This window comes from Chiloscyllium plagiosum, chromosome 22 (genome assembly GCF_004010195.1).
Source record: "Chiloscyllium plagiosum isolate BGI_BamShark_2017 chromosome 22, ASM401019v2, whole genome shotgun sequence".
NCBI classification, from domain to species: Eukaryota; Metazoa; Chordata; class Chondrichthyes; order Orectolobiformes; family Hemiscylliidae; genus Chiloscyllium; species Chiloscyllium plagiosum.
Genome location: NC_057731.1, coordinates 11605182 through 11632510, shown reverse-complemented (window position 1 = coordinate 11632510; position 27329 = coordinate 11605182). Strand labels below are relative to the sequence as shown.

Below are 27329 nucleotides of genomic sequence, written 5' to 3'. Positions count from 1 at the left end.
AGGGACGCGTAAGCTAGGTGGGTTCGCCAAGGGAAATGCAAGGCATTGGGTAAGGGGGTGGGTCTGCATGGGATGCTCTTTGGAGGGCTGGTGCAGACTCGACAGGCCAGCGAGAACTCATAGTGGTGAGGGTGTCCGTGGAGGTGAGATGTTGCCAAAGGGTGATGGTTGTTGTTCCAGTGTTAGTGGTGTGGCAAAGAGGACTCATGCCTCGCCACCAGGCCGACAGCCTGTGACATAGCTCTTAACAAGAAGGACTGTAAAGCTGGACACTTCTTTTATTTCTTCATTTTACTACCTTTATATTCAGTGCTTCGGTTTATTTTATTTTTCTGTGTTTTAAGATGGTGCCCTTTTCACTACCTTGGAACAAGATATACGTGACAATAAATAAATCCAATCAAATCAAATAAATCAAATGGAGTCTATCTGCATTGTAAGGATTCTATGGTTGTATGCCTACAGGTAGTTCTTCTGTAACATGATGGTTGCGTTCTTGTGCAATTCCGCATTGTAGAAAAATTACGCTTTAGAAACAGCGTTTAAGAGTGTTGGCGATATAATCGCGTTACAGCCAACTCAGGTTTTAAAAGTTTGCACTTTAGAATCAGTGTCTCCAATTCTTCAATCATGAATTTGAGTTAACGAACCACACATTACCGGAGAACGACCTGTCCAGTGTGAATGCACACACAGCTTTTATAACAACAAGTAGTAAAAAAAAAGCACTTGACAACATCGAACTCTAAAAAAAAATGATGTATAAATCATACAGAACCTTATAGCAGCTGTCCTTTTTGACCAAGTATTGGTGCTGACATCAAATCATTGTATTTTGATGAGTCACTGGGCTCATAAAGGGCAGATTGAATTTTAATTCTGCGTTACTTCCTGGAGAGGTGATCACTTAGACTTAGAATTAGTTTCATTGTCACATGTACTCACATGAATACAGTGAAAAGTTTACAAGTCACCACTTACAGCACCATTTTAGGTTCGAGGTACCGAGTACAGATTCTTCAGTACAAGTTCTTAGAGAAAAAAAATTAGAGAAGAAATAAACAGTCCAGTATCACAGATTGCAGAAATAAATTAGAAAATAGAGAAATGAAAAGTTCAGGTTCCTGCTGTCTGCTGGCACTAAGATCATTCTAATGGCGCTGACTGTGGACATTCCAATCATCTCTTTTATGACCGCAATCGTTTTAACAATCCTGGTTGGAATTTTTCTTATTCAGCATTTATTGTCCCACCTCAAACATGAATAGCTTGCAAGGCCATTTGAGAGAGCTATGATGAGTCAACCACATTGCTGTGGGTCTGAATTTACATGGAGGCTGAACCAAGTAAGAATGGCAGATTTCTTTTCCTGAAAGGAGATTAGGTCTTTACAGCAATTGATAATGGCTGCCAATGGATGAGCTTTTAATTTTCTTTAAATTAAAAAAATGATTTCGCCATCTGCTATGGTGGGATTTAAACCCACATTCTCCGATGTATAACTCTGCACTATAAGTCCACTGATGTTAAACTACATCACCAGCATTAGTGAAGCCTGTGATCATTCCTGTGGTCCTTGTTGGGCCTATACTCAGTCTACTGGTCCTTGCCGAGGTCTTGTTGCTAGACACTGTGAGAGTTAAGACTTGGCCATGATGGTCTTTTTGCCTGCTGACCATTGTTGTTCAAGACACACCCATGAATGAAGCCTGTCGGATACAGCCTTCAGGAACGGAGGGGAACAAAATTACAGGATAAAAAGAGTGAGGAAGAATAATGGTTCCAAACGTATTCTCAAAATTAGTGACTCGTGATCTTCTCCATGTGATAACCCACCGCTACTTTAACAGGCAGTATGAATAATAAAAACTGGTCAGTGACGCCCACATCACTGAAAAAAATGAAATGTTTCAGAAAAGGCATCCTCGAGCATTCAGCAGGTAAGGTGACGCCTTCAGAAAGCGACTGAACAAAATTACAGGATAATAAGAGTGAGGAAGAATAATGGTTCCAAACGTATCCTCAACATTAGTGACTCGTGATCTTCTCCATGTGATGACCCACCGCTACTTTAACAGGCAGTCTGAATAATAAAAACTGGTCAGTGACGCCCACATCACTGAAAAAAATGAAATGTTTCAGAAAAGGCATCCTCGAGCATTCAGCAGGTAAGGTGACGCCTTCAGAAAGCGACTGTAGGGAAAACAAGGCCAAAGGCAAATATCTGATCAACTGAACTAACACTGAGCCTGTGATACTGTTCCAGAATAACAGCAAATTATAAAATCCAAAGTGTAATGTGCTGCAGTATTGGTAACAGACTCACAGTAAGGTGTCAAAGATACATGACATCATTCCAAAACCAAAAGGAGAAAAATTATCCCACGAAGCAAAACAAAGGACTGTGGATACTGGAAATCTGAAACAAGAACTAGATTTGATGAGGGTCTGGCAGCGTCGGAGGAAAGAAAGAGTTAATGATTCGGGTTCAGTGACTCTTCTTCATAAATTTCTGTTTCGTTTTGATTAGCCCTCGGCCAACATTTGTCCCTCAATCAATCGTTTTAAACAAGATAACTATTTCCATATCGTGGTTGGTGGGAATTTGCCTTCAGCAGGTCAGCCTCCTTACTTTACAACAGGACCAACTCTACGAAAGTACTTCACTGAGTAGCAAATGTTTCAGGACATCCAGAGGGTGTGAAAAGTGCTCGCTTTTTCTTCTCTTCCAGGAAAGCAAGAAAAGCTTGTCATTTGCAGTATTACTGTTTCCTCCAAAAAAAAAGGAATGTTTCAAGTTTTCTGTAACTCTTCACTCCTCCACTCCAAGAAAACAAGAATTCGAACCAGATAATAGGCTATTCTGCGTTTTGGGCCTGCTCTGTCCAAAGGTAAGAACATGATCGATAGGACTGGGGCCTCAGTAGCTCATGTCTGTCTTCTCCCAATAATACTTGCCTCCATTATCAATCAAGACTCCACCTATGCAATGATCTAGCCTCCATCACATCCTGGGGAATAAAATTCTACAGGCTAACCATCCTCTGAGACAGAAACAAAACTCTTCATCTCAGTCTTAAATGCAAGACCCTAATAGTTAACCTGTATCCCCCCCAGTTGAATCCTCTTCCACAAGAGCAAACACCCTTTCAGCATCCAGTCCTCTCTGGATCTGACATCCTTCAATAAGATCACCTCTCATTTGTCTAAACAGGTATAGGCCCAAATGGTGCAACTTTTTCCTCATAAGTTCCTTGAAAGTGGAGTCACAATAGATCGGATAGTGAAGACAGCGTTTGGTATGCTTTCCTTTATTGGACAGAGCATTGAGTACAGGAGTTGGGAGGTTATATTGCGGCTGCTATTGGTTAGGCCACTTTTGGAATATTGTGTGCAATTCTGGTCTTCCTGCTATAGGAAAGCTGTTATGAAACGTGAAAGGGTTCAGAAAAGATTTACAAGGATGTTGCCACGGTTGGATGATTTGAGCTATAGGAGAAGCTGAACAGGCTGGGGCTGTTTTCTCTTGAGCATCGGAGGCTGAGGGGTGACCTTATAGAGGTTTATAAAATCATGAGGGGCATGGATAGGGTAAATAGACAAGGTTTTTTTCCCTGGGGTGGGAGAGGCCACAACTAGATGGCATAGGTTTAGGATGAGGAGGAAAAAATTTAAAAGGGACCTAAGGGGCAACTTTTTCACGCAAAGGGTGGTGCGTGTATGGAATGAGCTGCCAGAGGAAGTGATGGAGGTTGGGACAATTAAAACATTTAAAAGGCATCTGGATGGGTATATGGGCCAAGTGCTGGCAAATGGGACTAAATTAATTTCGGATAGCTGGTCAGCATGGAAGAGTTGGACCGAAGGGTATATTTGCGTGCCGTACATCTCTATGACTCTATACATTAACTCTTTCATCCCAGTGATTAGTAAAAACAAAATTTCTCTGAACTGCTTTTAAAAGAATTATATGCTTTCTTATGTAAGGGAACTAAAACTGTACACAGTACTCCAAGTTTGGTATTACTAACACAATGTACAACTATGGTAAATTTTCAATACTTATATATTCTGTTCCTCTTCAGAATCCCTCAGCCCATCAAGTCCACTTAATCCCTCTGAAGAGCATCCCATCCAGACCCAGCACCCCACCCTATCACTGTGAGCCCGAATTTCCCATGGTTAAGCCACCTTACTTGTACATCCCTGGATACTGTGGGCAATCTAGTGTGGCCAATCCACCCTAACCTGCACATCTCTTGACCATGCGAAGAAACCAGAGGAAACCCACGCGGACACAGGGGGTGCAATCTCCACATAGACAGACACCCAAGGTTGGAACTGAACCCGGGTCCCTAGTGCTATGAGGCAGCAGTGCTAACCATTGAGCCACTGTGCCACCCTCACAATAAACACATTAAATTTGCATTTTGAATCACTTGCTGCATCTGCACACCAATATTCTGTAATTTATGTATGAGCACATTCAGAATCCTCTGTGTAACTCTGCAGTTTCTTTCTGTTTAAATATTATACTGCTTTTCTGTTTTTATTCTGCAAGTGGACAATTTTAACACTTTCCAATATTATATACCAGCTGCCAAATTATTCCCACTAATGTGACATATCCAGATCCCTTTGTAGACTCTATGTTTTCCTGACAACCTATCTTCCTGCCTTTCTGTCATCGGCACACTGAATTGCATACATTCAATCTTTCCTTCCAAGTTATTCATCCAGATTGTAACTAGTTAAAGGCATTGCACTAGACCCTGGGGCACTCCAACAGTTACAGTCCATTCATCCCTACTCTCTGCTTCCTACTGGCTAAGCGATCCTCTATCCCGGATCCTCTGCTATTCCCAAGACCACAAGCTTTTATTTTGTGCAGTTTCCTTTGATGTGACATCTTATCGAAATACTTTTGGAAACCCAAGGACACCGCATCTACAGACTTCCATTTACATGTCTTGCTCTGTAACTACCTCAAAGATGAGATTTTCCCCTAACACAAAAACATTTTTTCTAACATTAATTTTTGAAGGACTTATTTGGCAAGTGTCGCCAGTAAGAAATACTGCTGGGATTCTCTTTAAATTTTTACCTCGACATCTTCCTTTTCAAACACGTCACACCAGGGGGAAACGATGCCTTTAAGGATGAACTCATAAGTGCAAAGATAAAACGTTGCTTCCACCATATCTGTAGCAGAAGAAAAACAGCATATCTAAGTTACAATTCTCTGCACTTAAATAATGCCCCATTCCGTGCTGAGACAACAGATTATAATTTAGCCATGTTGAACTCAAGTCAGAGGAGTTACTTTACTTCACAAAACATAATGCTCATTAAGGAAATTAATTTTCTCATTAATCTGATTGAAAATGCAGATTAGATTTAACTCCTACCATTCTAAATTTGGTTCGGTACTTAGGGCAGCACCCAGGTGACATTTCCAAACTGCTCGAGTAATTTGAAATTTTGCATTGGAAGCAAATCAGAAGGAGTTTAGCACCACCATGTGGTCTATACCATATATGACAGCAAGTGGACAAATTAAACACAAGGTGTTTAATTGAACCTTTGGTTCAATTTCAGCTGATAGTTCTTAAAGCAGAATCAGATTAAAAAAAAGAACAAGCATTTCACAGGACACTCAGTGACTTGCAAAATGACACAATCTACGTTATGCCCTAACTGCATTCAGTTGATGAGCTGGCATCGGGGCAGAATTAGCTGACGTTACAGAGGTGGAAACGCTGCCATGAATATATGGTCAGAAGCTCATCTCAGAGTCCGTTGTGAAATTAATACTGTTAACAGTCTAATTCAGCCACAAATAGAGGTTCCAGGGACATGGAGGGCTGCAGTCAGTACTTAGGGAATGGAATCTCTATGCCTGAATCACTGCAGATTCCCATAATCGATGGTAACCAAAGACAACCAGCAATATCCCTGGAGAATCACATATTATTTAAAAATTGAAATTATTCGTAAAAGAAAAAATATTAACATGAGTAAGCCAAAAGAAAAAGCAATTCAGAAAAGCAAGCTGATTCAGAGACTTCAGTTAATAAGCCTCTCAGTTTATTTTCTCAATAACACCTCTTTGTATATTGCACTTATTAATATGTAATGTGGTATGACCTCAGCCAATGGTAATATTGAACGAGTCAGATCCCAGAGTGATATCTGGTTTGATAGATGTTGTTCTTTGATTTTGTCAATATGGTCTCTTGCTGAAACATAATCCATGCAGCGCAGCAGACTTTGCGGTAATAGCAAAACAGAAGTTTATTTACAAAGAAATGAAGGGGGAGGCACAGTGGCTCAGTGGTTAGCACTGCTGCCTCACAGCACCAAGGGTCCAGGTTCAATTCCCGCCTTGGGCCACTGTTTGTGTGGAGTTTGCACATTCTCCCCGTGTCTGCGTGGGTTTCCTCCGGGTGCTCCGGTTTCTTCCCACAGTCCAAAGATGTGCAGGTCAGGTGAGTTGGCCATGCTAAATTGCCTGTAGTGACTGGTGGATTAATCAGGGGTAAAATGTAGGGGAATGGGTCTGGGTGGGTTGCTCTTCAGAGGGTCGGTGTGGACTTGTTGGGCCGAAGGACCTGTTTCCACACTGTAGGGAATCTAATCTAACCTAAAAATAAAACAAACTAAACTATCTATTAATAATAAAAATTTAAAGATTTTTAAAATTAGCAGTAGAATATAACTCCATTAATCCCAAAACATTTTATAATTTGAAACGAAGGGACAGCTCTTGTGTAGTCTCTATTCCAGTACCCAAAAACATATGCTATAAAGTACACAAAAACACTATTCGTATTGTATTCACACCAACGTCCCTCTCTTTAACATCATAATACATTTGACGTAATCTTCCTGCTGTTAATACCATCCTGTAGGAAGAAACCCTCGATTGGGTTTGCTTTGCTATGGCCTGATTACCATGCGAGACTGTTTTAATTGATTTCTGGCTTTTTTAATCCCCCAAATCCCTTTCCTCTCCTACCTCATTTAGGCTTTTATTATCTAAACAGTAGATGACCTCGTTATTCTTTCAACCAAAATACAGCACCTCTCATTTATCTGCAACAAAACAATTTGCCAATTAACCATTCTTCCAGTTCATTAATATCTTCTTGAATTTTATTACTTTCTTCCTCTGTGTTATCACACTTTCCCAATTCAGTATCACCTCACAGATGTTGATTTATCTTTTGATTCTGGAGTTAATGTAATGTCAATAATGTGAACAACAGAGATTGCTGGGCTCCTTACTGAGATATTTGTATCATTACAAGCCACGGATGAGGTGCCACAAGACTGGAAAGTGGCTAATGTGGTGCCATCATTTAAGAAAGATGCTAAGGAAAAGCCAGGGAACTATAGACCGGTGAGGCTGACGTCAGTGATGGGTAAGTTGTTGGTGGGGATTCTGAGGGACAGGATTTACATGCATTTGGAAATGCAAGGACTGATTAGGGATAGTCAACATGGCTTTGTATGTGGGAAATCACATCTCACTAATTTGAGTGAGTTTTTTGAAGAAGTCATAGAGTCATAGAGATGTACAGCGTGGAAACACACCCTTCGGTCCAATCCGTCCACGCCGACCAGATATCCCAACCCAATCTAGCCCCTCTTGCCAGCACCTGGCGCATATCCTGCCAAACCCTTCCTATTCATATACCCATCCAAATGCCTCTTAAATGTTGCAATTGTACCAGCCTCCACCACTTCCTCTGGCAGCTCATTCCATACATGTACCACCCTCTGCGTGAAAACGTTGCCCCTTAGGTCTCTTTTATATCTTTCCCCTCTCACCCTAAACTTATGACCTCTAGTTCTGGACTCCCCGATCCCAGGGAAAAGACTTTGCTTATTTATCCTATCCTTGCCCCTCATAATTTTGTAAACTTCTATAAGGTCACCCCTCAGCCTCCGACGCTTCAGGGAAAACAGCGCCACCCTGTTCAGCCTCTCCCTGTAGCTCAGATCCTCCAACCCTGGCAACATCCTTGTAAATCTTTTCTGAACCTTTTCAAGTTTCCCAAGAAGATTGATGAAGGCAAAGCATGAACAGGGACTTTAGCAAAGCATTTGCCAAGGTTCCACATGGTAGATTAGTCAGCACTATTAGATCCAATGGAATCCTGGGACAGCTAGTCATTTGGATACAAGATTGGTTTGAAGATAGGAGACAGGGTGGTGGTAGAGGGCTGTTTTTCAGGCTGCAGGCTGTGACCAGTGTTGTGCTGCAAGGATCGGTGCTGGGTCCGCTGCTTTTTATCATTTATGTAAATGATTTGGATGTGAACATAGACGGTATAGTTAGTAAATTTGGTGGTGTAGTGGACAGTGAAGAAGGTATTATCAGAGTACAATGGACTTTGATTAGATGGGGCGGTGGACTAAGGAATGGCAGATGGAGTTTAATTCAGATAAATCTAAAGTGTAGCATTTTAGTTAAATCAAATCAGTGCAGGACATTTTCACTTAATGGTAGGGTTTGGGGAGTGTTCCCAAACAAAGAGACCTAGGGGTGCAGGCTCATAGTTCCATGAAAGTGGAGTTGCAGGCAGACAGGGTACACAAGTTTGGTTAACTTGCTGTCATTGGCTCGTGCATTGAGTATAGGAGTTGGGAGGTCATGTTGCGGCTGTACAGGACATTGATTAGGCCACTTTTGGAATACTGTGTGCCATTCTTGTCTCTGTGTTGTAGGAAGGATGCTATGAAACTTGAAAGGATTCAGAATAGATTTACAAGGATGTTGCCAAAGTTGGAGGGTTTGAGCTACAGGGAGAGGCTGAATAGACTGTGGCTATTTTCCCCGGAGTGTCGGAGGCTGAGGAGTGACCTTATGGAGGTTTATGAGGGGTGTGGATAGGGTGAATAGCTAAGGTCTTTTCCCAGGGTAAGGGATTCCAAAACTAGAGGGCATAGGTTTAAGGTGAGAGGTGAAAGATTTAAAAGGGACCGGGAGGGGCAACTTTGTCACATAGAGGGTGGTAGATGTATGGAATGAGCTACCAAAGGAAGTGGTGGAGGCTGGTACAATGACAGCATTTAAAAGGTATCTGGATGGGTATATGATTAGGAAGGGTTTGGAGAGATATGGCCCAAATGCAGGCAAATGAAACAAGATTAATTTAGGATTGGCATCGACAAGTTGGAGAAAGTGAGGACTTTCCTCATTCCTGAAGAAGGGCTTATGCCCGAAACGTCGATTCTCTTGTTCCTTGGATGCTGCCTGATCTGCTGCGCTTTTCCAGCAACACATTTTCATCGACAAGTTGGACCAAAGGTTCTGTTTCTGTGCTATACATTTCTATGACTCGATAACGGTGATGCCAGCACCAATCTTTATGGAACAGGTGTTCCCACCTTTTGCTAGTAACTATTGCACTTTAATCATCACTATTTCCTGTTTGGTAGCCAGACACTATTCACTTTATTTTTGTCCCTGACTTTGCATGCTCTGAGTTGATCCTGCTCATGACTTACTATGTATGACATTATCGAAGGCCTTATGGAAATTTTATATCACCAATATAAATACTGCATCTACTGATTGCAATTATCTAGCAGTTCCGTACTTCTCAAAATAATTACATAAGTTTGGTAAGTTTTAAAGGATCTCCTTTGAAATATGGGCTGTCTACTCTTTGCAAGATATTCAGTTTCTTCAGTACTTCAATTACATCTTTGATTAAATATTCCATTATCTTTCCTGCCACCAATATTCAAGTAATTGAGCCTATAATTCTCTGGTCTTCTTCTTTGCTCCCTTTCATTCCTAAAACTCGTGTTTATTAATTGGCACTGTATTTTATAATTATTTTTTATTTATATCTAAAATGACTTCCATTTCTTCCCAAATTGTTTTAATGTGCTAGACACAATCTATCTCAACCCAGGGGTTTATCTTTTCTCAGTTTGATTAGTTTAACAATTTAATCCCACTTTCTAATTTGTTCCCTTCTTCTGCCTTATCCAGCTCTAGAAAAGTAAATATATAATATTCCAACCAGATCACGGTCAGACCTTGCATCTTTATCTTGAGCAGTTGTTGATAGCCCCCACTCCCGATCTTTCTTTGTCAATTAATCTGTAGGTTACCTCCGCTTTTATTTTTATAGCTTTTGAGAACTTAATCTCATAGTTCTTCAATGCTTGCACATTTTTTTCTTTTATAACTTCTTTATTTTCTATTAAGCATTATTGGCTTGCTTGTTTTCTGTTTTTGAGAGGAATATGCTTTTCAACAAATTTTCTACTCAATATTTCATCTCTTTATTTCCAGTACACTTTCCAAATTACTTTCTCTCATTCTCTCCAAACTGGCATTTTCTTTGATTTGGAAATTTTCTTTGATTTGGACCGGGGTGTACAAAGTTTAAAAATCACACAACACCAGGTTATAGTCCAACAGGTTTAATTGGCAACACTAGCTTTCGGAGCGCTGCTTAACAATCTTTGATATTTGTCATACTTTGACTGATTGATAATTAATTGACTGAGACAGACACGTTATGAATGTCATTGCCTAGACTTTGCATAGCTAGCTTTGTTATCCACTCTGGTTCACTTTACATTACCATATCCAGCATGACATTTCTCTAGTTGAGTCTTTTGTACACTGAGTAATAAGGCTCCTGATCACACTACAAAAATTTCATTCTTTACCGAACTCTTCCACAGCAGAAACAATTTGCCTTTATATAACACCTTTAATCTAAAACATCACGATGCGCTTCACAGGGGCGAATTGCAAAACCAAATTTGGAACTAATTTGGAGATCGTACGTGAAATAATCAAAGGTTTGATAAAAGAGGTTAGTTTTAAGCAACATCTTAAAGAAGAAAAGAGGGGCAGAGAGGTTTACGGATGGAATTCATAGTCTAGGCCTTGAGCACCTGAGGTCTCATTCACCACTGCTGGAAAGATTAAAACTGGATTAGATGAGTGTCCAATTCTTCTGAGATTCTGAAGCGAGAGATTACCTGGGATTGGAGGTGCAAGGCCACAGAGGAATTTGTTCTAGGTCTAAATTGGGACAGACAGCAGATTTCCAAAGTTTTCATTTTACTTAGTAAACTAATTGATGGAATGAGCTGCGAGAGAAAGCAGTGGAGGCAGGTACAGTTATAACATTTAAAAGACATTTGGTCAGGTACATAGATAGAAAAGGTTTAGCAGGATATGAGCCAAATTCAGGCAAGTGTGACTCGTTCAGTTTAGGAAATCTGGTCAGTATGGTTGAGCTGGGCCAAAGGGCTTGTTTCCGTGCTGTCTGACTTTATGACTTAAAAAACTAAGAATGGTGCCAGATGACTGGCAGATAACAAATGGGATTTCTCGATTTAAAAGGGGAGGTGGATTAAGACTGAGGAACTATAAACCCAGTGGCAGAAAAGATAATGGAATATTTAATCAAAGATGTAATTGAAGTTCATCTGGAGGCCGGAATGCAGATGACCAGAAATGAGTGCTCTGCAATAGTCAAGTCTGGAGAGAACAAAGGCACAGGCCAGGCTGGGAGTTCCAGTTTAACACTATTTGTCAAGGTTCCTGTTCTGTGGCAAGCCTGCTTTCCAGGCCTTTCCTCATGTTGTGCTCCCTTTGGTCTGCCTCCTGTTCCTGCTATGTCTCCAGTCCCTTTTTACTACTTGCCCTTCTCCACCATAGCCCAGCTCGTTTCCACTCTCCTCTGACCTTTAATCTCTCCAGTGCCTGCTTCTGACCTGTCTCCCATTCTGAATTTGCACTGAGGGTCATTCTCACTGTACTGACCAGTTTCTGACACCAGTTGGTCAATTAAAGCTTCAACAGACCATAAAACCAAGGCCATTTGTCCCATTGAATCTGCTCTCCCCTTCAATGAGATCATCGCTCATCTGACAATCCACAACTCCACTTTCCAACCTTATTCGGTAACCCTTGATTCCCTTACTCATTAACAATCTGTCTGTCTCAGCCGTAAATATAACACAACCTCAACAGCTCTCTGTGGTAAAGATTTTCACAGATTCACTATCTGCTCAAAGAAGAAACTCCTCCTCATCCTGGCCTTAAATTATATTAGATTAGATTCCCCACAGAATGGAAACAGGCCCTTCGGCCCAACAAGTCCACACCGACCCTTTGAAGGGTAACCCACCCAGACCCATTCCCCGACTTTTACCTCTGACTAATGCACCTAACACTATGGGTAATTGAGTATGGCCACTTCACCTGACCTGCGCATCTTTGGATTGTGGGAGGAAACCAGACCCCCTGGAGGAAATCCTTGCAGACACGGGGAGAATGTGCAAACTCCACACAGACAGTCACTGAAGGTGGGAATCAAATCCTGGTCCCTGGTGCTGTGAGGCAGCAGTGCTAACCACTGAGCCACCGTGTCAGCCCAATGTGCAATCCCTTATTCTGAGATGATGTCCTCTGAGCTTGGACTCTCCCACAGTGACAAACCACCATTCTGTATCTACGCTCTCAAGCTCTGAAGAATTTTGTATGCTTCAATAAGATCGCCTCTCATTCTTGTAAACTAAATTAATTACAGGGCCAATCTACTCAACCTCTCCTCATGAGGCAATCCCCCCGTACCAGGTATCAGCCAAGTGAATCTTCTCTGGACTGCCTCCAATGGCAGTATGTCTTTCCTTAGATAAAGGGACCAAACCTGTTCATTGTATTCCTACTGTGGTCTGGCTAGTGTGACTTATATTTTTAGCAAAACGTCCCTATATTTATGCTCCTTTCCTTTTGAAATAAATGGCAGCATTCTATTTGTTTTTCCCTATTACACATTGAGTGTAATTTTAATGTACACTGTACTTACCATACCTGTATTTGAAGTTATTCTGCATTTAATTTATTTTCTTCTAGCAGTTATTTCATTTACAAATTTACATTTAGAAATACACACCATTTCAACTGAATAATGTTGTTAATTTATTTTTCCAGTGAGAAAGTCTGGATGTGCCCAGCTGTAAAGGGATTCTTCTGTATTTATTGATTTTTTTTGTTTTGTGAGTTATTTCAACTGTAAATACATAAATATAGTAGAGTACTTCAACTTATTAATTATTTCTTCTAAGCAAAGAAATCTCTGCAGGAAACTAATTCTGGCTTTAGTATCAATTTCTATGGGAAACAATCCTTCACTAAAAGTTGTGATTTTCAGACAGATAATTTTAAGTGAGGGAATACTGTCCCTTTTCTTAATTTCCTACTAAGTAATGTTTGGTCAATATTGATTTTATTTGTTACAGTAAAAGTCTTAAAATATAGTACCTTGCTGTGCAATTCCTTGCTTCATTCCATTTTAAAAAGATTTGAGTCTTTGCATGGACAATAGCATGGGAGAGTTGGGGAAGGATTTGAAAGATGACAGCACATACAAAGTATTTGGAAAGGAAAGATGGGGAATTGATCTACTTTGTAATTTATTTGTAGCATAGAAGTTTTCTCCATGGGGGGGGGTGGCTTATGGAGAATTGGTGATTTACTGATAATATCACTACACTAGCCATCCAGAATCCCAGGCAAATATGCTGGGGTGTTATGGCCCAGACCAGGCCCCCTCAAAATATATTAAGAAGGTGGCCTAAGTCCTAACTTTTTCTTATTTCAAAGGCAAATGTGAGGTACTGTGTTCCAGGTGCAACTTGATTAGTCAAACTCCTTAATGTTAGGCAAAACTCAATTTATTCAAACACTATAGTTAAAATACAATAAAGAGGAATAGCTTAACTCTATTAGAAAACTTAACAGAATAATGGATTATTTTACTAATAAACAGTAACTGTTTTATTGTAGTAATCCGAGGCAAAAAGACAAATTCAGAACAACAGACTGTCTCCGTTGCAATCCTGGCAGCAAGACAGAGATACATGCAGCAGCTCCCCAGACTGTTGCAGCCAGAAGAGATCCTCTGCCTTCCAACCCAGCTGAGACTCAGCAACAACTGCTGAAAGCTAACTAAAAATCCTAGAACTGTGAGAGCTTGACGACGCTCACTCAGGCTGCTTCTATTATTTCAACATTAGAAAAAAAGCTGTTTATCTTCTTTTAGACTGCCTGGCATTTGTCCCGCAGTCTCTCTCTCTCCCTCTAAAAGAAACCAGGACACACCTCTTAAAGCACAATATCGTCACAGAGACACGAGTCAAATCCCAGCAGATATAGAATTTAAATTCAATAAATACCTGGAATTCAAGGCTAGCCTCATGATGATCATGTAACCACTGCTGTCAAAACCCATCTGGCACATTAATTCCATTTGGGAAGGTGCCTGCCATTTTTACCTGGTCTGACTGACATATGTTACCTCATAGCAATGAAGTTGACTCTTGCCTTCCCTCTGAAATGGCCAAGTAAGCTACACTGTTAAATCAAAACTGTTACAAAGTCTAAACAAAGCAATGAAACTGGACAGATCATTTGGCAATGGAAAACAAACATGGCTGTTTCATAGAGTTTTATAGCATGGAAACAGGCCCTTTGGTCCAACTCATCCATGCTGACCAGATGTCCTAAATTAATCTAGTCCCATTTGCCAGTGTTTGGCTCATATCCCTCTAAAACTTTCCTATTCATGTACCCATCCAGATGCTTTTTAAATGTTGTAATTGTACCCGGTTCCACCACTTCCTCTGGCAGCTCATTCCATACATGCACCACCCTCTGCCCCCTATAAAATCTTTCCACTCTCACCTTAAACCTCTGCGCTCAAGTTTTGGACTCCCCTATCCTGGGTAAAAAGACGCTGACTATTCAGCCTATCCATGCCCCCCATGATTTTATAAAACTCAAGGTCACCCCTCAGCATCTGATGCTCCAGGGAAAGAAGTCCCAGCCTATTCAATCTCCCCCTGTCACGCAAACTTTCCAATCCCAGCAACATCCTTGTAAATCTCTTTTGAAGCCTTTCGAGCTCACAACATGACCTCCCAACTCATTTACACGGTGGCTCAGTGGTTAGCACTGCTGCCTCGCAGCGCCAGGGACCCGGGTTCAATTCCAGCCTCAGGTGACTGTCTGCGTGGAGTTTGCACATTCTCCCCGTGTCTGCATGGATTTCCTCCAGCTGCTCCAGTTTCCTCCCACAGTCCAAAGATGTGCAGGTTAGGTGGATTGGCTTTAGCTAAATTGCCCATAGTGATAGGTGCATGAGTAGGGGAATGGGACTGGGAGGGTTACTCTTCAGAGGATAGGTGTGGACTTATTGGGTCAAAGGGCCTGTTTCCGCACTGTAGGGAATCTAGTCTAACCTAAAAAGAAATTTACTCAATATTATGAACAATGTTATCACCACCCTGTCACCTGTGACTCCATTTTCAAGGAACTCTGCACCTGTAAGCCGAGGTCCTTTTGTTCGGCAACACTCCCCAGAAGATTTATAAGGATGTTGCCAGGGTTGGAGGATTTGAGCTATAGGGAGAGGCTGAACTGGCTGGGGCTGTTTTCCCTGGAGCGTCGGAGGCTGAGGGGTGACCTTATAGAGGTTTACAAAATTATGAGGGGCATGGATAGGGTAAGTAGGCAAAGTCTTTTCCCTGGGGTCAGGGAGTCCAGAACTAGAGGGCATGGTTTTAGGGTGAGAGGGGAAAGATATAACAGAGACCTAAGGGGCAGCTTTTTCACACAGAGGGTGGTACGGGTATGGAGTGAGCTGCCAGAGGAAGTGGTAGAGGCTGGTACAACTGCAACATTCAAGAGGCATTTGGATGGGTATATGAATAGGAAGGGTTTGGAGGGATTTGGGCCACGTGCTGGCAGGTGGGACTAGATTGGGTTGGGATATCTGGTCGGCATGGACGGGTTGGACTGAAGGGTCTGTTTCCATGCTGTACATCTCTATGATTATATGACTTTATATTGTTGGGAGGGCATTCCCTAGGAGTGACTCCAGACCCCAGGAAATCTCACAGTATCAGGTAAAGACTAATGCTGATAAACACCTTCCAACACCGTCCCTTCTCTTTACCCTCAGCTGGTGAATTAGTAGTCCTCCATCTTGAAAACCACTTGGAGGAAGCAGTGCAGTTAGCAAGCACATTGAAAGTGCACTGAATGAGGGGCTTCAATGTTCAACACCAAGATTGGCTTTGTACTTGGTCATCCATGAGGCATTGTGAACCATCAACAATAGCAGCAGAATTGCACTCCAGCAGAATCTGCAACCTCATGGGCCAACAGATCCCCAACTCAACCCTTACATCAGGCTAGGAGATCAACTCTGGTTCAATAGGGAGTGCAGGAGGGCATGCCAGAAGTAACGACAGACATACCGAAAAATAAGGTGCCAACTGGTGAAACTACTTACATTCCAATCATTAGAAGCAGCAAGCAATTGTCAAGGCTTAGTGATCCCGAAGCCAACGAATCAGATCTACGATCTACAATCCTGCCACATGGGGCAGCACAGTGGCTAGCACAGCTGCCTCAGAGCGCCAAGCACCCTTGGGTAACTGTCTGTGTGAGTTTGCATATTGTCTCTGTGTCTGCGTTGGGTTTCCCCCCACAGTCCAAAGATGTACAGGTTAGGTGGATTGGCCATGGGAAATTATTCGTAATGTCCAGAGGTGTGCAGGCTAAGTGGGTTTGCCATGGTAAATGTGGAAGCAGGGCGGGGCTACTGCGTCTGGGTGGGATATTCTCCAGAGGATCAGGGCAGACTCTATGGGCCAACTGGCCTCTTTCCACACTATAGGGATTCTACGTTCAGTCATGAATGGTGGTGTGCAATTAAACAGCTCAGTGGAGGAGGATACTCCACCAATAAACCCCATCCTAATTGCTGGTGAAGCCCAGTGCATCAGTTTAAAAAAAAACTCAAGCATTCACAAGACAATGCTGTTTATTCAAAAAGAGGGGAAGGTTACTGTGGATGAGCTGGAGTCAGGCAGTGTGTATGAATGTTGATTTAGCCAGCAACAAGGAGCTGATTACTCAGTGGAAGGGTGACTAGTTATTGATGACAAAGGCTTTCTGCCTGCCAACAACAATATAAATGGGAACTGAAAAACTTGTGGGTATGATTCAAAAACAGAAATTGCTGGAGAAACTCAGCAGGTTGGGCAGCAACTGTGCGGAGAAAGCAGAGTTAACATTCCGGGTCCAGAGACTCTTCTTCGGCTAGATTGCGGAATTCTGCATGTTTAATTTTTGTGATGTCAAGGAATAGTGGGGCTTGATTTCCAACACACAGTGCTCCTTCAACAATCCTTGCTTTTTTAAAACAGTCCTTTTCCAATTTCAGTCCACAATCAAAAATATTGAAAAATAAACACACAAGTCTGAAACATGATGGAATACTCCCCACTTGTCCGGATAAATGCAGCCTAACCAATGACACTCACCGAGTTTCACACCATCCAAGATAAAGCAGTCCAATGGACAGGTACCCCTCATCCACGATCTACAACATTCACTCCCTTCACCACTGACGCAAGTGACAACAGTGCATACTATCTACAAACTGCACTGCAGCGACTCATCATGGCACCTTCAGCAGCATATTCCAAATGCAAGACTTCTACCATTTAGAAGGTCAAAGACAGTGCATAGACAGGAACATCATCATCTGCGAGTTCCCATCATAAGTTACACTGTAAACCTTTGCTACAAATTCTGTGTCTTATGATCTTATACTCCACAACCAACTGATGAAGGAGCTGCGTTCTGAAAACTAGTGCTTCCAAATAAACCTGTTGGACTACAACCTGGTGTTGTGTGCTTTTTAACTTTTTAAAATTCCTCCTCCAATTTACTTCCATTATTAGGTGGTCTACACAATGCCCCCAAGCCTCCCCCAAGTCCCTCCTCCCTACCTTTTATCTTAGCCTGTTGGACACACTTTCCTCATTCCTGAAGAAGGGCTTATGCCCGAAACGTTGATTCTCCTGTTCCCTGGATGCTGCCTGACCTGCTGCGCTTTTCCAGCAACACATTTTCAGGTCTACACAATACCCCAATTAATCTGTTTGGTCTCTTATTATCCTTATTCCCAATACATATAGATTCTGTTCTACTTGAATGCAAGTTAAATTCTGTTTTTGTGTTGCCACTAGTCAACGTAATTATCTCACACCCAGTTTCTTCTTTCTTGATCCTTTTATATGCTGTGATAATTAGCTGCCATTCCTCTTTATTATCTTGCCAATAGTTCAGTCAGCCTTATAACATTTGGGCGTTTCACCAAACGTTGTTGCCTGCAGCTCCACTGTTTTGTTGCATCTCCCTTGCACTTTGCTCTACAGGGAATATAACTTTGCAGTAATTGTTCATGTCACTTTACTTTTAAGCCGTCACTTACACTAACCTTCTAAAACTGTATCTTTATCCTAAAAGCTTACAATGGTCTAATTTCTTAAGTTTGCTTGCCCAGAGAAATTTTGAATTTACATAAAAACTTACACAATCTCAAGATGGTCCAAAGCATTTTACAGCGTTTGAAATACTGCAGTGCATTTGACTGTTTCGTTTTCTCCATTCTTGTTCTCAGGTTATTTAGGTATATTTAATTTCCTTTATTTTCTGGAGATAAACAATTCTTGCATTGCCTGTTGGTGTGATACCGTAGCAGTGCACTGTTCTTTAAGACTACAAGATGTAGGAGCATAACGTAGGCCATTGGGCCCCTTCAACCTGTTCCACCATTAAATGAGATCATGACTGACTGGATAATCCTCAACTCCACTTTCCTGCCTTTTCCCCAAAACCTTTGATTTACTTGCTGATTACAAATTTGTCTGTGTCAACCTCAAAAATATTTAGCAACCCAGCTTTGTGTAAAAAGAAATTCCAGCAATTCATTATCCTCCTAGAGAATTCCTCCCCATCTCTGTCTTAAATGTGTGCCCCCTTTCTCTGAGATTGTGCTCTCTGGTCCCAGATAGAGGCTCATGAGGGAAAACAACCTCTCAGCATCTACTCTGTAAAGCCACCCCGAGAATCTTACATTTTTCATTAAGGTTACCTCTCATTCTTCTCAACTCCAGGGAGTACAAGCCCAACTTACTCAACCTCTCCTCATAAGAAAATCTTTCCATATCTGGGATTCACTTATTGAACATTCCCTGGACAGCCTCTGGCACAATATACTACCCCTAATTTCATGGTCTCTTCTCTTATTAAGAGGCCTTATATGGAGTTCTTCACCAAAAACCGTATGGAAATCCAACTATATTTCACTGACTAGTTCCCCATTATCTATCCTGTTTGTTACTTCCTTAAAGAACTGTAAGAAATATGTCAGGTATGTTTTCCCTTTCATGAAGTTTTGCTCACTTTATTATTTATTTCTAAATGCATTTCTATGGTATTCTTTATATTAGACTCTTGCATTTTCTCAATGACAGATATTAAGCTGGCACACAATTACTTGTTCCTCATTCTTTTTTTTGGATAAGGATGTTACAATGACAGTTTTCTGATCCTCTGAGGCTTTTTCTTAATCTAAGGATTCTTGAGAGATTACTACTTGTGCATCACTATCTCTGTAGCTATTTCTTTTAAAATTCTAGGAGATAGCCTACCCGTCCAGGGGACTCATCAGCCTTTAGTCCCTTTAAATCCTCTAGTACTTTGCACTGAATGCTAGTTACTGTGTTTATTTTGTCCCTGCTTTGGGCCTGTTGATTGATAGCATTCCAAAATACTAAATAATGTCCTCTATTGTGAAGCATGATGCAAAGTACTTCCATTAAACCATGACCATTTCTGGTTCCCTATTATCATTTCCTCATCCTCATTCTCTTCACCTTGGTTCAATTTGGCCCCTCGTTTTGTTTTTATATTTTTACAGATCATTGTCCATTTTTATATTACTTATTAGTTTGTCCTCATAGATTAATGTTAATTTTTAATTTGGTCATTTCTTTGTAAGGTTTTAAAACTTTCCCAGTTCTCTTCTTTACTCCTAATCTTTGCCACGTTGTATCTTTTTGCTTTCAATATGATACTATCCTTAACCTTCTTGGTTAACTTCAGTTTGTCCACTTCCTAGAATCCTCCTTCCTCACTGGGATATACCTTTGGTGTGAGACTTGAACTATTTTCTTACATGGCTCGTATTGTTTCTCAACTTTTTTTTTGCTAAACTCCTTTCCAGTTCACTCCATCAAACTCACCCTCTTCGCCACATGTAATGACCCCTATTTAAGTTCAGCACAGTTATTTTCATGCCAAGTTTCTCACACTCAAACTGAATGCTAAATTCTACCATGTTATGGTCACTGTTTCCTGTGGGATCTCTTATTCTAAGATCATTTATTGAATCTGCCTCATTTCACATTACCAGATTAATAATAGCCTTATCCCTGGTTGGATCCATAACATATTTTATCATTCTCAAGCTTAATGTCTGATTGATTGAATCTGATGTGAATAAACTGACAACATAGTTTAAAAGACTACCAAGTCGATGGCGTACAGGTAAAAATTTCCAAAGCTTAAAACATTTCTGTTTTATTGAAACATCTAAAACATACTACCTCACACTTCACAGTTAAATAAGTGCATTAACCCAAAGTGCTGTCACCGCACGCGAAATGTGAGGTGACAGCACTTTGGGTTAATGCACTTATTTAACTGTTGCCCTCTATGCAGTCTTTGAGAACTAGACTATCTTTCACTTTCAGCCAGGATTCTGAGATAGCACTTTTCCTTCTGAATTAGACAGTTATGATTTCAAATTCAACTCTAAGACTGGAGGACGAAATCAGGCTGATTCTCCAGTACGTTTCTGAGCAAGTGCTGTGCTGTCACAGGTGCCATCTTTTATGTGAGACATTCAATTGAAATCGCACATGGCTATTTCAAAAAAAGCAAAGGAGTTATTGTCGGTGTCTCCTGGCCTTTATTTTTTTTAAACACCGAATAACAGATGTGGAGAGAAATCAGAGTCAACATTTCAGGTCCTGAGGAAGGGTCACTGGACCTGAAACGTTAACTCTGATTCCTCTCCACAGAAGCTGCCAGACCAGCTGAGCGTTTCCAGCAATTTTGTTTCTGATTTGCAGCATCTGCAGTTCTTTCGGTTTTTAAATAATCGGGTCACATCTGCTGTTTGTGAGAACTTGCTGTGTTAGGTTGCTGTTGTATGTGGCATATTGCAACAAGGTCTACACATCCTGAGTTTGACCAAAACGCTAAGAAAACATAAGTTGTTCTTTCTGTGGGACAGGTCTCAAAACTCACCTGGATTCACTCTCCTAACAGAAAGGCATAAACTGCCAAGGTGATAACAACAAGTTATCAGCTGGCTAAGCTTAAACAAAGCCAGTACTTGCAGTTTGTCTCTCTCTCATTCTCACAAAAGGAAATAAAACATGACAGAACAAAGATGCACAGAGTGTGGTAACTCAATGAGCTTCCTTTAGCCCTTGTCTCAATTTAGCAAAGATATACAATCCTTTGTAAGAACAGTAATCCAGGACAACATGAGGTTAAACCCTATATTCATTTCAGAATTTGATCACGGTTTAAAGAACAATGGAGAAATAAAAACCTGATAGCAGTAAAGTGGTTGTGAAGCTGTGAGACTGTGATTTAAAACCTGACTTGTTCACTCTTGTGCTCTAGGGAAGGAGACAAGCTGACCTTATCTAATATGGGTCTATATTCAACGCCAGTCCCACATGAACACTGCTGACTCCTAACTATCCTCTGAAGTCACTTGCTAATCTACTCAGTTGTGGCAAACTGCTACAAAGAATTACAAGGTCACATTATAAGAGCACATTCACCCCAGGAGGCAGCAGCAATTCACTAGAAAGGCCCACTTCACCTGTCATGGGGCAACAAGGAAGGCTAATAAATGCCAGCCTTCAAAGCAACCCCCCATATCCTGGGAATTAGAATGCAAGTGATCACTGAACTGCACTGCTTTTTCAGCAGCTTTGCTTCACTGAACACTACTGAGAACATGTTCTGCGAATTTTCCTGTGCCCAGCACTTAGCATTTATGAAGCCAGAGTTTGAACACTAAAAGGTGTTCAAACATTGAACTAATACTTCGGTGCCCTTTCTTTCCTCGGTAAGCTGATTCCACACAAAGCTCCTTGACAGAATTCAGGAGGGGTCAGCCTAGAGTTAGTCTCCGTGTCCTGCATTTGGAAGTGCAAAATTATCAGTTCAGGTTCCTTCTCTTAATTCTGCTGCTGCAGCCAAGTGTAACAAAAGATGTCAAAACATGAAACATCACCATGCAGTGTTCAGACACACGCGGCCATTATATTTAGGATCAAGTATTGCAACAAAGATTCTCTCAGCTGGCGTTTATTCACCAACAACTGACAGCTTTGGAGTGAATGTGGTCAAATATTCCTTGTTGACTTTTCACAGCAAGCCACTAGATTAAGAATAAGGACTGGACGCCAGTCAAATATTAATCATACCCCCTCCCCAGGAGAGAATGTCTCACCTCCACCTGACCTCTCCTTCTGGCCAAGGTTGAGATCAGCATGAGAACAAGGAACACAAAATCTGTGCCTTCCGTTCTAATGCCACAAGACATTAACCCTGTCATTCTTTGAGTGGTCTAGTGGAAATTCAAAGTATTATTTTCAATGTCAGCTTCACATGCTATAAGAAATACAGGAAAAGCGATCCATTAACTTGCCCACAATCAATTTTGTCAGCTCCACTGAATATTGACCATAAGATTGTAACACACAGAAGCAGATGGAGGCCATTCAGCCCAAGTCTGCTCTACCACTCAATGTGATCATGGCATATTTAAAATCCTCAACTCCACTTTTCTGCCTTTTCCCTGTAACCCTAGACTGCCTTACTGATTAAAAATCTGTCAATCTCAGCCTCGAATATACTTAACAACCCAGTCTCTTCAGGAAAGAATTTCACAGATTCATAACCATCAAAGAGAAGAAATTCCTCCTAATCTTCTGTCTTAATAAAGTGGCCTTTTATTCTGAGATTATGCCCTCTAGTCCGGGATTTCCCTTAAGGGGAAACAACCTCTCTGCATCTACCCTGACAAGGACCTTACATGTTTCAGTAAGTTTGCCTCGTATTCTTCAAAATTTCAATGAGTCTCAGCCCAGCATACTCAACCTCTTCTTGTAAGACAGTACAATACCTCCAAACCCAGGATCACCCTAATGAACCTTCTCTGGACTGTGACAAAAAGTGTGGCGCTGGAAAAGCACAGCCAGTCAGGCAGCATCTGAGGTGCAGTAGAGTCGACGTTTCAAACATAAGCTCTTTATCAGGAATGTGTCCAATGTCAAGATATCTTTCCTTAGGTGACAGGACTGAAAATATAAAGACTGAATTCAGGTAGATATAGGGGCATGTTACACTACATCAAAAAACTGTTCCAAAATAGATATCTGGTCAAGACCACCTACAGCATGGGAACAAAGAACTGGGGAGGGTAAAATTGGGTGGTGGTGGTGGGGACTTCCTTGTGTTTGTACATTATCTAAGCACAGGAACCTTAGCACAGATTCAACCGTGGGGCAAACTCTGCATGGCTTTGGAAGAAATTGGGTCTCACGTCACTCTCCTGCCCCAGGAGACAGCCACGCTGACATTTGCTCCATCCTATCATGCATGGCTCAGAATAAGAACTGGGCGCAGCAGGGTTTCGAACAATATTCATCCTGAACTCCACAATCTTAGCAGTGACGGTTTACATCTTCCCATTCCTGTGTAAAGTGTAAGCAGAATGAATATGGCAAGCAACATCTTTTTGCAAGATTTATTTCGATGTGGCTTTTTAATTAAATCCACCATGGAAGTTTCGCTAATGTCAGATACAGTATTATACTTCATTTTTCATTGTACCATAGCTAACCAGGACTCGATCTTGATGAGTCAGTGTTACAGCACGAGGATTTTGTGGATGGTTCCATGCTGGCAGTCATGCTGAAAGAGTTGCCATAGTTGCAGCTTGCCAAAAGTGAAAACGATTTATTTTTAAATACCATGTTCCTCATGAAAAGGTAGGCCTAGTTGCTTGTTATATAGGCATTTAAGTTGAAGCTCAATAGATCAGTGAGGGAACAGAATAAAAGGCTGCTAGGATTAGATAAGGTTTGTAGGTAGCTTTAATACTGGCATGACCAGTTCAGTCAAATTTTTGTTTCTGTGCTGCGGACTTCATGAAGTCTATCTCACTAACGTAAAACAAATATCCTAGATTGCATAACATAATAAGCATTGCCTATAATCATACACCTTAGTATTTAGATTTCAGTCCATAACAGGCATTGGTTGTTTAGGTGCAAAATATGCAGCCAGGAGAAATACCATTAGAAGAGTCGTACAGATGGAAACAGACCCTTTCATCCAACTCGTCCACGCCGACCATGTTTCCAAACTAAATGAGTCCCACCTGCCTGCATTTGGCCCATATCCCTCCAAACCTCTCCTATTCATGAACTTATCCAAATGTCTTCTATAAGGTGTAACCGTACCTGCATCTCTGTTAGTTAGTTCCACACACGGATTTCAGCTTTACACAACGCTTCATTCCAATGTCCTTGATAGCAGCAATGATCTAACCTCAAAAAAAGATTCTTATTGGTGTACTGGTAGTGTCACGTCCCAGGATGTAAAAAGAATTCTTAAAGTCTACACCCTCACAGAAAAGATTTACAAGGATGTTGCCAGGGTTGGAGGGTTTGAGCCATAGGTAGAGGCTGAATAGGCCGGGCTGTTTTCCCTGTAACGTCAGAGGCTGAGGGGTGACCTTGGAGAGATTTATAAAGTCATAAGGGGCATGGATAGGATAAATAGACAAAGTCTTTTCCATTGGGGTGGGGGAGTCTAGAACTAGATGGCAAAGATTTAGGGTGCGACGGGAAAAATGTAAAAGGGATCTGAGGGGGAACATTTTCAGGCAGAGGATGGTCCAAGTATGGAATGAGCTGCCAGAGGAAGTGGTGGAGACTAGTACAATTACAACATTTAAAAGGCATCTGGATGAGTATATGAATAGGAAGGGTTTGGAGGGATATGGGCCGGGTGCTGGCAAATGGGACTAAATTAGTTTAGGATATCCAGTCGGGGTGGATGGGTTGGACCGAAGGGTCTGTTTCCATGCTGTACATCTGTATGACTCACATCTTCCATTCCTCTGACAAATTAAAAAGCTTTTAAAACCTAAACATAACGTTATCAAATCACTAGTTCCTTATTCACCTCTCTTTCCAATTTCAACTTTGATGGTGTTCTTGATTTTTTTGATTTTTAAAGAAGTGATTCCCCCAGGGGAACATAAAACATTGTGATTATTTCCAGAGTAAATTGCCAATTTCAACCCATAATGGAAAGCAGAAAAATGACTGCCAGGCTCCACAAACCTTACTTCATGGTAGAATTTGTGCCAGAACCATGCAAAATAGATACTTCTGTAGCTCGAGAATTAGACATGGTAATCTTCACAGACCAGAAACTAAACTGTTATAGAGTTTACAAATAAACAACAGACATCAAGGCATTGGGACAGCGGGGGGGGTTAGTAACAACTTGTGTTTAAAAATTTCTGCTGACTTTGTCAACACTGTTATCACTCAGCAGAAGAACTTCAAAATGCTGTCAACTGAGTTGTGAATTCAGTATTTTCAAATGCATTCAATTTCACGAATGAACACAACCAACTCAACAGCTGCGATTCTGCATTGGCTGTGAGGACAAACAGGAGAATACACAGAACCGCACAAGGCAAGTTAGCATTAGGGTTTACACAACAAAACTTTTGTGATGTTCTATAAACAAAGTTAAGAAAACAGGCAGAAGTAAATTACACAACAATATCAAACAAGCCATGGCAGGACCAACCAACAGTCAACTGTTCCTTTCAACTTACTTTTGAGTTACTTTTTAAGGAGACTGTTGAACATAGGCCCCATGCCTGGGACTAGATTTTTAGCTCTCCCTATGTTGTATGGCTGGCAGTTGGTGTTAAAATTAAATAGATTAGGTTACTGCAAGTAATTGCTGAAGTGTGGAAATGGGACAGTGATATAAACTGGCAATTACTTCTGTTTAAATTCACAGAGGTTCGTGCATATTTAGAGCTTTGTGGATCATGAGCCAATGTCACAAACCAACTTACCTTGTTTTGGGTTTGAATGTAGCTCAATTTTTTTTCCACACTTTACATATTTTCATTTTATGTGAACATTGTTCCTTTTTTCTCACCCCAAAGCCCAAGTAAAGACGGACAGTCGCTGAGTAATACCTGCCCATCATACAGAGGGTGAAATTGGTCAGAAAGAAATCTGGAATTGGAGTGGTAGTCACACGACAAGGTGAGGCACTAATCCATTCTTGAGGTTGCCCTCATTTTGTTTACCAAAGATCCTATACTGTTTGTTGAAAACGGATTAGTTGATAGTACTTACTGGTGGTTAGAGCCTCTGGTGAGATGCCAAGTTTCTTTCCCATGTTTCTCATCACTCGTTCCATCTCTGGGCCCCTCTTGAAGAGCTCCACTTGATGCAGGGCTGTGTTGTTGTTTTCCACTCGGTTTATGAACTTTTGGCAGTGGTCGAAGAAGCGCAGCAGCCTGTCGTTGACCTCCCACTGCCCGCCCGCCTGGTCCCTCAGGCTCAGGTGGCTCTCCACCCCCTGGATGAAAGACCTGGTGCTGTTGACGCACCTGTGCTTGGAGCTGGTGACGAATTTGAGCCGGCTCTCCCGGTAACACCGGGCGGTGAAGAGGGTGGGGAACTGGGCGGCCAGCCGTTTGGCCAGCCTGACCATTTCGGCGGTGCCCAGGGGGTGGAGGTTGCCGTCCATGCGCTCGTTGTACCACATGTGCCAGTCAGCCAGAGCCTGTACCAGGCTGTTGCCTGGGTCACCCTGCTCTTTGATCAGCTGGTGCACCTCCCTCATACGGGGCACATTCTTCCTGGTGGGGTACCTGGTGCCGTGCCGAACCAGAGCATTGAGCTGCAGGGCGGTGCAGTTGGCAGGTGCCAGCCGGCTAGTGCCAGGCAGTGGCTCCACACTCAGTCCCTCATACCTGGACTTGGTGCCGTAATGCTCAGCCCAGGGGAGGCGGCCGCTTGACGCGGAACACAATCGGATGCTCAGCCAGAGCAGGAGCAGCAGCGAGCCCGGGCTGCCAGCCCCAGCACCCGGGGCCGCTCCGCTCATACACAGCATCGCCCAGAGACAACGGGAGAGGCCAGGCCGTCCCGGGAAACACACCGCAGCTGACAGCCGTGCCCCTGGAGCCAGGCCGGCTCGAACACAGGAGTAGCCCCGGCTCCGATTAGCGCAGCGGCGCCGCTAAAGCACTGAACACATCCGGAAACCGCTCTGGACCAACACA

The 27329-nt window shown here is 41.9% G+C and overlaps 1 protein-coding gene across 6 annotated transcripts in view; it reads right to left on the bottom strand.

Annotated features, from left to right (window-relative positions):
- The window catches only part of minpp1b (multiple inositol-polyphosphate phosphatase 1b), a 101770-nt gene extending 74447 nt beyond the window's left edge, over window positions 1-27323 (bottom strand). For all 6 annotated transcript variants that reach the window (XM_043712381.1, XM_043712385.1, XM_043712383.1 and 3 more), the window contains exons 1-2: window positions 26395-27323; window positions 5105-5202 (exon numbers count right to left, since the gene is read on the bottom strand). In XM_043712381.1, coding sequence (XP_043568316.1) covers window positions 5105-5202; window positions 26395-27160 — 864 coding nt within the window. In that variant the 5' untranslated portion in view covers window positions 27161-27323. The remainder of the gene's footprint in view (window positions 1-5104; window positions 5203-26394) is intronic.
- Window positions 27324-27329: the final 6 nt, after the last annotated feature.